The sequence below is a fragment of the Hemitrygon akajei genome, chromosome 9, assembly GCF_048418815.1.
Source record: "Hemitrygon akajei chromosome 9, sHemAka1.3, whole genome shotgun sequence".
In the NCBI taxonomy this organism is placed as follows: Eukaryota; Metazoa; Chordata; class Chondrichthyes; order Myliobatiformes; family Dasyatidae; genus Hemitrygon; species Hemitrygon akajei.
The window spans coordinates 101,565,081-101,577,655 of record NC_133132.1 but is presented as its reverse complement, the minus strand read 5'-3'; the positions used below and the strand labels follow the sequence as shown (position 1 = coordinate 101,577,655).

The following is a 12,575-nucleotide window of genomic DNA, read 5'->3' as shown; positions in this document are numbered from 1 at the left end:
CCTGCCACTTTAAAGGAGTTTGTATGTTCTCTCCATAGGACCCCATGGGCTTCCTCCGGGTGCTACGGTTTCTGCCCACATTTTAAAGACGTATGGTTAGGTTTAGAAATTTGTGGCCATTCTATGTTGGCGCAGAAGCATGATGACACTTGCAGGCTGCCCAGAATCTACAAACGCATTTCATTGTGTGTAACAAATAAAGCTAATCGGATCTAATCTAATGCTCAGCAGTGAGATCAGTGAAGAGACTGTAAAGGAATAGCAGTAAGTCTGTGAGGAAACTGTAGGAGGGACAATGGGAAGTCCACAAGGAGACTGTAGGAGGGTGTATGGGAGGTTTGTGTGAGGGAGTTTGAGCAGTGATAACTCTGTAAGAGGTAAAGAATATGATTACAAATTTATCTTATTGGCCACAATTCTCAGAGGCAGTAGAAGAATTCTGGTTTAATCATTTTTAAGTGAGTTTTGATAGTTTGCTTTAGGCTAAATTGCTAAATGATTGATTTTTGTCGGCTATGTGATGATATTTTCAACTGTTTATGCTTCCTAATTTCAAGGTAGCTTGTTTGCAACCAACTTGGATCTATCAACCTCCTGGTATAATTAGGTGACCCTGAGGGCATCTTATTATGAAGCTATAGAGCCTTTCATTGGAAATGCTGTCATACTTCAACTGCGTACTTGGGAATGTTCCTTTGTGTGTATGTGTAAACAGGAGTCTGTGGGTGCCATGGGAAAGGGCATAGGGTTGCTTTAATTTTAATTTCAGTCTTTAACCCTATCAGGCCTGTTCACTTTCACATGTCATGGACATGCCTTGGGACTTTGCAGTTTTTTGTGACATGAATGTGGTGCCAGTTTTGTGGCTGAATGGTGTGGATAGATGAAGTAAAGGGCAGTTCTGTCTAAAATGTCTATCTGGATTCTGATGGGCTTTGGAGGCTTAAGTAAGAACAGCCTCTGTTTCCAATTAGAAACAGCTGATCAGAATGGATGTCAGTTATCTCTGATGTGTGTGGACACATGAACTCAGAGCTAGCCTCTGGATGTAACTGTCAAAAAGCAAGTGAGCTTTTGAGAGTTTTGGTGTCCACTGCTTTATCTTATAGCATTTGATGCAAAATCCTTCAGTTCTTGGAGTAATTTGAATTGAATGTTTTGTGAATGTCACTAACCTGCCTTTGGCATTCACAGAATAAGACCATAAAACAATAGGAGCAGAATTAGGCTATTTGGCCCATCAAGTCTGCTTTGCCACTCCATCATGGCTGATTTATTATCCCTCTCAACCCCATTATCCTGCCTTCTCCCTTTATGATGCCCTTATGAATCAAGAATCTAATAACCTTCACATTAAATATATCCATCTGTGGCAATGAATTCTACAGATTTACATCCCCTGGCTAAAGAAATTCTTCCTCATCTCTGTTCTAAAGGAACATCCTCATATTCTGAGGCTGTATCTTCCGGTCTTTGACTCCCCCATTATAGGAAATATCCTCTCCACATCCACTCTATCTAGGCCTTTTAATATTCAAGAGGTTTCAATGAGATCCCCCTTCATGCTTTTGAACTTCAGTAAGTACAGGTTCAGAACCATCATACGCTGCTCATACATTAACATTTTCATTTCCAAAATGATTCTTGTGAACCTCTTCTGGACCCTCCCCAAAGCCAACACATCCAATAAGGAGAAGTAATGCTAAATGTGAGGTAACTACATGGTTTGCTGTCCTGCTTGACTGAGCTGCTGTAGCACTAGTGTTTTTTGTTTCTCTCTGAATGTGACACTTTGTGCAGTACTCTTAACTATCTCTGTTTCTATACTGACAGACCAGAGAGTAGCCTCCTTCTGCACACTGAATGACATGCAGTCAGCACAAAGCATGGAGGGAGCTGAGGAATTATCTCTGCACATTGGCCAAACAGACAGGAAGGACCACGCTGATGATACAGGGTAAGTACAACCCAAGGTCATCTCCTTGTTAACTACAGTAATCCTGCTTGAAACTTTGATGAACCAGAGCCAAGGTCTGATGCATTCTTCTCTTGCTTTATATAAAATAAGGGCAGCACAGTAGCGAAGCAGTTAGTGTAACATTTTACAGTGCAAGCTGTAACATTGGTGATCAATTCTGTGTATAAGGAGTTTGTACCTTCTCCCTGTGACCATGTGGGTTTCCTCCCACATTCCAAAGATGTACAGGTTTGGGTTAATAAGTTGTAGGCATGCAATGTTGGTGCCAGAAGCATGGTGACACTTGCAGGTTCAGCACATTCCCAGACTGTTTTGGTTGTTGATGCAAACAACACATTTCAATGTTTGAATGCTTCAATGAACATGTGACAAATAAAGATTATCTAATCTAATCTAATCGAGCATTTAGATTAAGTGTGGAAGGAAGCTAAAGAAAGATTTATACCTTATACTCAGTAAGACCATAAAACATAGGAGCAAAAAATTGGCCATTCGGCCTGTCAAGTCTGCTCCACCAATCCATCATGGTTGATTTATTACCCCTTTCAACCCCATTCTCCAGCCTTCCTCTTGTAATTTTTGACTCCCCTACTAATCAAGAACCCATCAATCTCTGTTTAAATATACCCAATGATTTAGCCTCCACAGCCATTAGTGGCAATGAATTCCACAGATTCACCACCCTCTGTCTAAATAAATTCTTCCTCATTGCTATTTAAAAGGGATGTACTTCTATTCTGATTCTGTGGCCTCTAATCCTAAACTCCCCCACTATAGGAAATATCCTCTCCACGTCCACTCTGTCTAAAGTTTACAATATTCAATAGGTTTTAATGAAATCAACCCCCCCCCCATTCTTCTAAACTCCAATGAGTACAGGCCCAGAGCTATCAAACATCACTAATCCCATTTGCCCACATTCTCCAATGTCTTGCCTATTCAAGTGTCTGCCTGTGCCTCTTTAAGGCTACATCCACACTACGCCGGATAAATCCGTAACCGAAGCTTTTTCTCTTCGTTTTTACCCTCCATCCACACTAAAATGGCGTTTTCGTCCCCCGAAACCGGAGCTTTTCAGAAACGCTTTCCAGGGTGAGTATTTTTGAAAACACTGCTCAAGCAGATCAGTGTGGACGGGGTAACTGGAGACTTTTGAAAACGCTGTCAGACGGCAGCACGCTATTTCATTGTTTTCTTGAATGCAACCTAACAATTTCAGAACAGACAGCAACGAGACTGAAGCCAGAAGAGTTAGAAATGTACTCACCAAATACCTTGACCCATAACTTACTGAATAAATAAGTATACTGTACTCACTTTGCCGTTTTCTGTCCTTGCTCCTAAAATGGTGGTTTACCTATTTATGCAAGTACTTCTCTGACAATAGATGTGTAACAAGCTAATGTAACATTGCATGGAAATACAAGATAACACTGATGCAGACATGTTTTATACATTTAACAAGGTGCTTTATTAATGCAACAGAGTTAGTCAGTTTTTCAGTGTTCGTTGTCAGCCGGGTCATACAGTCCGTGAATTCTGTCGGTTGCTTCCGTACGCTCCAGTATTTCTTTTTTTTAGTTTTGAGTTCTCCTGCGCGAGAGCCAACAGCTGTCCGTCATTTTAAGTTTTTCTAGTCTGTAACTACACAAACGTGCACTTTTACGGTGAGATTCGACACCAAATATGTTGCTTGTTTTCAGTAGATGTGTCCTGCGCATGCGCAGGAGGAGGAGATTCGCCAAAATCTCTGTTTCAGTGTGGACAGAGATATTTTCAAAAACGCATAGTGTGGATGCCTATCGTTTTTACGTGAAACTGGCATTTTCAAAATTATCCAGTCTAGTGTGGATGTAGCCTAAGTTGTATCTGGTTTCACCTATTTCCTCAGGCAAAATGCTCCAGTAATTAACCACTCTCTGTGCAAAATAAAATACTTCTCATCCTCTTTGAAACTTTTTCCTCTCACCTTATGCACGAGATTCTGCAGATGCTGGAAATCCAGAGCAACACACACAAAATGCTGGAGGTCAGGCAGCATCTATGGAAAGAAATAAAGAGTCAACATTTCGGGCAAAGGCCATTTATCAGGACTCAGAGTTCCTGCTGCGTTCCTCCAGTATTTTCTGTGTGCCTCCTCTCACTCATTTCCTCTTTGATATCCCCATCATGGGAAAAAAATATTTTGACCATCTTCCCTATCCATAATCTTATATATTCCAATCTCACTACATATATTGCTCCATATTTGTGCTAACCCAATGCTCTTGATTGGCTTTATTGTATTTTCAAAAGAGTGATGTTTGCATTTTTTTTTGTTTAATGGTGTTTTCTGACTCTTTCATCCTCAAAAGACAGTCTTAAGTGATCTGCTCTTTGGCATTGACCCAACATCGAGGGATCCATCAGAAGTCAGATAGAAAAGGGCACATTGCCAATTCATGCTGAAGTTGGCTGTAATGTTGGTTTTATGTAACAATAATTCATCTATCAATGGTATCAGACAGTTGCACTTTTAACACTGAAACATATTGACAGATGCCTTTGTTTGTGTGGTACTTGAACAGATCATAAGCTTGTGGTTAAGTTTTCTGCAATCATTCAGTTACTCGTAGTTTTTCATTAATTTTGACCTTGATTCAGTAAATAGCTTATTGATTTGGATTTAATTTTAATCCTATAGTAATGCATTGACTCTTCATCAAGAGCTGTTTTAGGTTTATATGTAGTTAAGGTGAATGTTGCCTTAAATTCTAAAATACATATTCTTTTAAAATTGGGTCCTCAGTTTGAACTATGTGTAAGTGTCAACGAAGACCTGTGTTGCTGTCGATATTTGTAAATTTTACTGGACATCTATTGTACTGATGGGATGTGAGTAGTGGGTTATGCAGAGTGATTATGTAAATTAAGTGCATTTCACTAGAAGAGGTTGAGAGGTAAAATAATTAATGCTATTTAGATTTGTAAAAGACTGGATATGGTCAACCAGAGCAGACAGTTTGACCTCATCCAGAACAGTGGAGTGAAAGGACACACACTGCAGTTAAAGTGGGAGGCAGAATTAAGAGTAATCAGCAAATACAGTAATTTAGTGAATGAATAACTGAGGAACAGACTCCCTACAGAGATGGTGGAAACAGTATTGATTTGTTCAATGCAAATTAGATAGATTTTTGTAGGAAATTAACACAATGAGATCCATTATAGGAATAATTTGAAACATGACGTTGTCCGTGCTTGAGGAAGCACGGGAGACTGTGGATATCTGGTTCCCACAAATTTTCACCACTTGGGTTTTCCTCTCTCTATGTCATGACTGTTCTGCACTAATTAAAAGAGATTGATTGTTGCAATCACAAGTGTCTCCACTGTTTCTGTATCATGCAACCAATGAGTTTAGAACGTAGAGCAATACAATCACAATGTTGTGCCATCCTTTTAGCCTCCTCCAAGATCAATCTAACTCTTCCCTCTCAAATAGCTCTCCATAATTCTTTTGTACGTGTCCATCTAAGAGTCTTAAATGTCCGAATGTATCTGCTTCTATCATAAAACCCAGAAGGGCATTCTACACATCCATCATTCTCTGTATTAAAAAAAAATCTCTGACGTCACCCTTAAATTTTACTCCACTTGCCTTAAGATTTTGCCTTCTTGTATTAGCCATTTCCAATGTGGGCAAATGGTGCTGGGTGTCCACTCTATCAATGACTCTTATCATTTCCTACACGTCTATCAACTCACCTCTCATCTTCCTTTGCTCCAAAGGGAAAAGCCCTAACTTGCTTAAACTTTCATCATAAAACATGCTCTCTAATGCAGGCAACATTCTGGTAGATCTCCTCTGCCCTCTCCCTAAAGCTTCCACATCCTCCTATAATGAAGTAAGTAGAACTGAACACAATACTCCAAGTATGGTATAACCAGAGTTTAAAGAGCTTCAATGTTACTTCACAGCTCTTGAATTCAATACCCTGACTAATGAAGGCCAACACACCATATGCCTTCTTAACCACCCTATCAACTTGTGTGGCAACTTTGAGGGATCTATGGATGTGAACCCCAAGATCCCTTTGGTCCTCTACGCTGCTAAGAATTCTGTCATTAACCTTGTACTCTGCCTTCAGTCTTCAATTATTCAGAGTGTATACACAGTTTTCTGGGTTGAAGTCCACCTGCCACTTCTCAGCCAAACTCTGTATCCTATCAATGTCCCGTTGTAACCTAAGACAATCTTGCACACTATCCACAACACTACCAATATTTGTCATCTGCAGCCTTACTAATCCACCTTTCCACTTACTCATCCAAGTAATTTATGAAAATCACAAAGAGCAGAGGTCTCAGAACCGATCTCTCAAGAACACCACTAGTCACAGACCTCCAGGCAGAATACACTCCCATCAGCTACTACTCTCTACCTTCTAACAGCAAGCCAGTTCTGAATGTACACAGCCAAATTTCCCTGGATCCCATGTCTCCTGACTTTCTGAATGAGCTTATCATGGGTTTGGTCCTTCACAAATTTCTTGGGTTTAGTTCAAAGATTAAAGTAAATTTATTATCAAAGTACATATTTGTCACCATATACAACCCTGTGATTCATTTTATTGTAGGCATTCACAGTAAATATAGAAAACACCATAGAATTAATGAAATTATCCAACAGCACAGACAAACAACCAATGTGCCAAAGACATCAAACTGCAGATATAAAGTTAATTAATTAATAGATAAATAGATAGATAGATAAGTAAGCAAGCATGCAATAAATATAGAGAACATGAGATAAAAAGCCCATGAAAGTAAGACCGTAGTTCAGTGATGGGGTGAGTGAAATTGAGTGATATTATCCCCTCTGGTTAAAGAGCTTGTTGGTTAAGGAGTAGAAGCTGTTCCATGACCTGGTGGTGTGAATCCTGAGGCTCCTGTACCTTCTTCCTGATGGCAACAGCAAGAAGGCCTGGATGGTGGAACTATTGATGATGAACGCTGCTTTCCTGCAACAGTACTCCATGTAGATGTGCTCAATGATGGGGAAAGCTTTACCCATGGTGGACTGTGCAGTATCCACTACATTTTGTAGGCTTTTCCATTCAAGGGCATTGGTGTTTCTATACCAAGTGGTGATGCAATCAGTCAATGTACTCTCCACCACACACCTATAAAAGTTTGTCAAAGTTTTAGATGACACGTCAAATCTTCGCACACCTCTAAGAAAGTAGAAGCGCCACCATGCTTTCTTCATAATGACCCTTATGTGCTGGACCCAGGACAGATCCTCTGAAATGATAACACTGAGGAATTTAAAGTTGGTGGCAGGTGAGCTGGAATAACCCTGTCTTATTTATGACCATCAATCTCTATATTCCTGTTCTCACTCACCTCACTTGCTCTTGCTTTTTTAAACTCATGACATTTTTTGTCTGCCACACTTTACACATCATTGCTTCAAAATGTCAAAAATATATTTTAACAGAGGCAGCCATTTCATGCTTTCTTTTTAAAATCTGAGGCAGAAAATTTACAACACCTACCAATTAAACTTCTGACCCATAATATTTAACGTTCAATTGACCTCACAATATATTTAATCAGAAATACAACATTAAAAGGAGGGACAAGCTAACTGTGTGCCTAAGTACAATGGTGCATGTTTCATTGTATGGCACAATTATCCTGTTGCAAAACAGTGAATCAGCTGACCAAGGAAGAGTCACCAGATCCAGCAGTTTTTCCTTCATTATCCACTACTAATTCAAAACATGTGAACAAAATAACTTGGTTTATTTCTTGGGTAAGTGATGTCTTTCCTATTGGGTTTAGGCTATGTGGTGGGATGATTTGAAAATAAATCTTCCACCTTACAAAATAGTATGCTGGAGCTAAATATTTCCATTCTTGAAAGGTGAACTAAAAAGAGTCTACACTGGAGAAGGGTCCCCTCTGCTGGCCACAAAGAGGACAATTGCAATGTTGTTTCTTATGGTCACTGACCTGCACTTAATTTGGTGGACATAGCCGATGAACAATATTAGGTTGGTTGTTGTGAGAATTAGAAAAACAAGAATTATGTCTAATATGAAGGGGCATAATTTTAAGGTGATTGGAGGAAAGTATAGGAGAATGTCAGAGCTAGCTCTTTTTTTTACCCCACAGAGAATGGTAAATGCGTGAAACACCTTGCCAGGAGTGGTGTATAGGCAGATGCATTAGGGGTGTGTAAGAAACTCTTAGATAGACTCATGCATGCTATGTAGGAGGGAAGGAATAGACTGATTATAGAGTCAGTTAAAGGGCTGGTGCAACATTGTGGGCCAAAGGGTCTACACTGTGCTGTAATGTTCTATGTTCTAATGCAATAGTTCTGTACCTATGATAGGTAGTCATGAAGAGAACTGTGCACTGACTTGGCATGCCTGCTACCTAGAATGTTTTCATTTTCACCAGCTTCATTTACCTTACTAATAGAACTTTTAAGTCTTCTCCAGTGAGTGTTGCCAGTTTCTTTATCTACAAACACGAGAAAATCTGCAGATGCCGAAATCCAAGCAACACACAAAATGCTGGAGGAACTCAACCGGTCAGGCAGCATCTAGGGAAAAGAGTAAACAGTCAACATTTCATGCTTTATCCTTAAAGTTGCCCTTTCCAAAGGGGAAAAAATCTTTTTATTATATTTGGATATAAATAATTCTGATGACATTTATTCAAAACATTCTTGAGTATATAGTTTGATCCCTTTGAGGAAAAACAAACTTTAGATGCATTAGAGATGCCATTATAAAAACTAGTTTATCTTTAATGTTCATTCAGAATAGATTATTCAGTGCCCAGTGTTCAGCAGAATTGAGAACAAATTCGGTTTGAACACTGTGTACTTTAGGACTGTTGTGTAGTTTTTATACTTGGACCTTGCAAATGATTCCTAATACTAGAGGAGCAACCCAGTTAGCTTGGTTCCCAGAAAAATGGTGGACTATAGATTCTTAGTTATTAAGTTAAAGTTTCTATCTTGATTTTACTACCTTGATGATAATCTATTTACTTTTAATTGTGAGTACGTGATAATGTCAGCACACAGAAGCTTGCCAAAATAGAAACTGAAGAATTTCAGACCCAAATGTGATTAGCAAACTCTTTTGAATATCCACTGTAGTTCAAAATCACAAATAGACCAAACTGTCAAACAAAAATTGTGTTACTGATACCAGCTCAGGGAATTGGACACTGGTCGGATGGCTGTAGTCTATAGTGGCATGCACAATGTTAATGGGAAAAACTAATGCTGTAATTACCAGGCAGGCAGAATGTTGTTAGGTTTGGTTATTATCTGGCTCTTTGTCACTTGGCATCATAGGCTTCAGTATTATCCAGTTTCTAAAGTACGCAAAGGTAAGCTACCTTGATTTAGTGAAGAAGCTAGAAATAGAGTTGTTTTGTAGAATTATCAGCAAATAGTTTCAGTCCAGCACTATAAAAGATACAAAATTCATTAACTTCAGTGATGCCACTCTGCTTTAAAAAGACTGGATTCCACAACATTGGTGTCAAATGTGACTTTAATCCTCTGAAGGGGTTTCCTCAACTCTAGAGCATAGAACCTTACAGCACAGTACAGGCCCTTCAGTCCACTATGTTGTACCAACCTTTTAGCCTACTCCATAATCAACCTAACTACTTCTCTCCCACTTAACCCTCCATTTTTCTTTCATCTATGTGCCTATCTAATGTCCCTAGTGTAATTGCCTCTACCGCCATCCATTGCTGTGTGTTCCATGTACCGACCACTCTGTGTTTACCTAGTTGATGTATTTGGTGGCACTCTCAAATAATGGCAGTCGAGTAGATTTGCAAAGCTGCCTTGATATAACTAGTCTGAAAATCAATCATTTAAAATGTGTACAATTTGATCAGTCAGTAACAACAAAAATGGACCCAAAGCCTTGAATGTTAGAGCCACAAATATTGGTAGAAATGACTCATGAAATCCAGGATCAGCCTTTTCAGAACTAAACTCTTATAAACACTGAAAATGGGTAGTTTGACATGGGAATTTGTCAATTCTTTAAGATAAATTGATGCATGCATATTAATTGGATAATAAATGCTGTTTTATGCTTTATCTAATAAACACCCTTCATGAAATCCCCATTCTGTTCTAATTAAGACTAACTGTTGCTAAAACTAATTTTGATGGACAGTGCCGAAGGCACACGAAATGCAAGTGCATTAATTTGATGACTTTACATGCTCACCATTTAAAGTAAATTGGAAGCATTTAAACTAATTATTTCATGGATTTTACTAAAATGGTGTGCAAAATTATTTGTTAAAACACAATTGAATCTGATTTAAAATCAAGGTGTTATTTAATCAAGAACCACTGTAGGATATTAAATGCAGGGTAATGAACCAAAAAGACTTGTCCTATTAGGGTTTGGGCAGAAGACTTTCTGGTGGATGCCTGGCTTCACATATCCAAAGATGCAATGAAGAGGTAATGAAGGTGTGGATGAATGGTGTAGATAGAGCCAAGGTATCTGTAGGATGTGTAAAAGGGGTAGTAACTTCATTATTATTACAGTATTTAACCTGTTATTTTTATTTGGAATTTTGTTTATATATTTCTTGATCAATTTGATATGACCTTGACAGCAGAAGACAAGACAATCTAGATGCTTAAAGTTTGAACAGCCAATGGCAGCTGTGACAGAGGCAGCAATGACTAACACAGATGAAACCCTCAGCAAAAAAAAAAATACAGATTTTAAGAGTGGAAGTAAAACAGAAAACCTAGAGCACAATACAGGCCCTTTGGCCCACAATGCTGTACCGAACATGTACTTACTTTAAAAATTACCTAGGGTACCCATAGCCCTCTATTTTTTCTAAGCTCCATGTACCTATCCAGCAGTCTGTTAAAAGACCCTATCATTTCCACCTCCATCACCGGCAGCCCATTCCATGCACCCACCACTCTCTGCATAAAAAAACCTAACCCTGACATCTCCTCTGTACTTACTTCTAAGCACTTAAAATGGTGTCCTCTCATGTTAGCCATTTTAGCCTTGGCAAAAAGCCTCTGACTATCCACATGATCAATGTCTCTCATCATCTTATACATCTCTAGCAGGTCAGCTCTCATCCTCTGTTGCTCCAAGGAGAGAAGGCCTGTTCACTAAACCTATTCTCATAAGGTATCCTGGTATCCAGGTATCATCCTTGTAGATTTCCTCTACACCCTTTCTATAGTTTCCACATCCTTCCTGTAGTGAGGTGACCAGACTGAGCACAGTACTCCAAGTGGGGCCTGATCACGGTCCTATATAGCTGTAACATTACCTCTCAGCTCTTTAATTCAATCCCACAATTGATGAAGACCAATGCACCGTATGCCTTCTTAACCACACAGTCAACCTGCACAGCAGCTTTGTGTGTCCTATGGACTCGGACCCCAAGATCCCTCTGATCCTCCTCACTGCCAAGAGTTTTTTCATTAATACTATATTCTGCCATCATATTTAACCTACCAAAATGGATCACCTATTATCTGGGCTGAACTCCATCTGCCACTTCTCAGCCCAGTTTTGCATCCTATTGATGTCCCGCTGTAACCTCTGACAGCCCTCCACACTATCTACAACACCCCCAACCTTTGTGTCATCAGCAAATTTACTAACCCATTAGTCCACTTCCTCATCCAGGTCATTTATACAAATCACGAAGAGAAGGGGTCTCAGAACAGATCCCTGAGACGCACCACTGATCACCAACCTCAATGCAGAATATGACCCATTTACAACTACCCTTAGTCTTCTGTGAACAAGCTAATTCTGGATCCACAAAGCAAGGTCCCCTTGGATCCCATGCCTCCTTACTTTTTCAATAAGCCTTGCATGGGGTACCTTATCAAATGCCTTGCTGAAATCCATATACACTACATCTACTGCTCTTCCTTCATCAATATGTTTAATCACATCCTCAAAAATTTCAGTCAGGCTCATCAGGCATGACCTGTCTTTGACAAAGCCATGCTGACAATTCCTAATCATATTGTGCCTCTCCAAATGTTCATAAATCCTGCCTCTCAAGATCTTCTCCATCAACTTACCAACCACTGAAGTAAGACTCACTGGTCTATAATTTCCCAGGCTATCTGTATGTCATCCATACAATCGCCAAGGTCCTTTTCTGTAGTGAATACTGAAGCAAAATATTCATTATATACCTCTGCTATCTCCAGTTCCATACACACTTTTCCACTGTCACACTTGACTGGTCCTATTATCTCACGTATTATTCTTTTGCTCTTCACATACTTGTAGAATGCCTTGGGGTTTTCCTTAATCCTGCTCGCCAAGGCCTTCTCATGGCCCCTTCTGTCTCACCTAATTACATTCTTAAGCTCCTTCCTGCTAGCTTTATAATTTTCTAGATCTCTATCATTACCTAGTTTTTTGAAGCTTTTCTTCTTGACTAGATTTTAAAAAGCCTTTGTACACCATGGTTCCTGTATCCTACCATCCTTTCCCTGGCTCACTGGAATATACCTATGCAGAATGCCATGCAACTGTCCCCTGAACATTTGCCA

At 39.4% G+C, this 12,575-nt stretch overlaps 1 protein-coding gene and 1 long non-coding RNA gene across 4 annotated transcripts in view; one reads left to right on the top strand and one right to left on the bottom strand.

Annotated features, from left to right (window-relative positions):
• sipa1l2 (signal induced proliferation associated 1 like 2) overlaps positions 1-12,575 on the top strand; it is a 511,308-nt gene that overhangs the window by 490,387 nt on the left and 8,346 nt on the right. For all 3 annotated transcript variants that reach the window (XM_073056679.1, XM_073056680.1, XM_073056678.1), the window contains one exon: positions 1,834-1,957. In XM_073056679.1, the coding sequence (XP_072912780.1) occupies positions 1,834-1,957 (124 nt within the window). The remainder of the gene's footprint in view (positions 1-1,833; positions 1,958-12,575) is intronic.
• LOC140733399 (uncharacterized) overlaps positions 3,450-12,575 on the bottom strand; it is a 53,015-nt gene continuing 43,889 nt past the window's right edge. The window contains exons 5-6 of the long non-coding RNA XR_012100277.1: positions 8,442-8,576; positions 3,450-4,019 (exon numbers count right to left, since the gene is read on the bottom strand). This is a non-coding gene — a long non-coding RNA (uncharacterized lncRNA). The remainder of the gene's footprint in view (positions 4,020-8,441; positions 8,577-12,575) is intronic.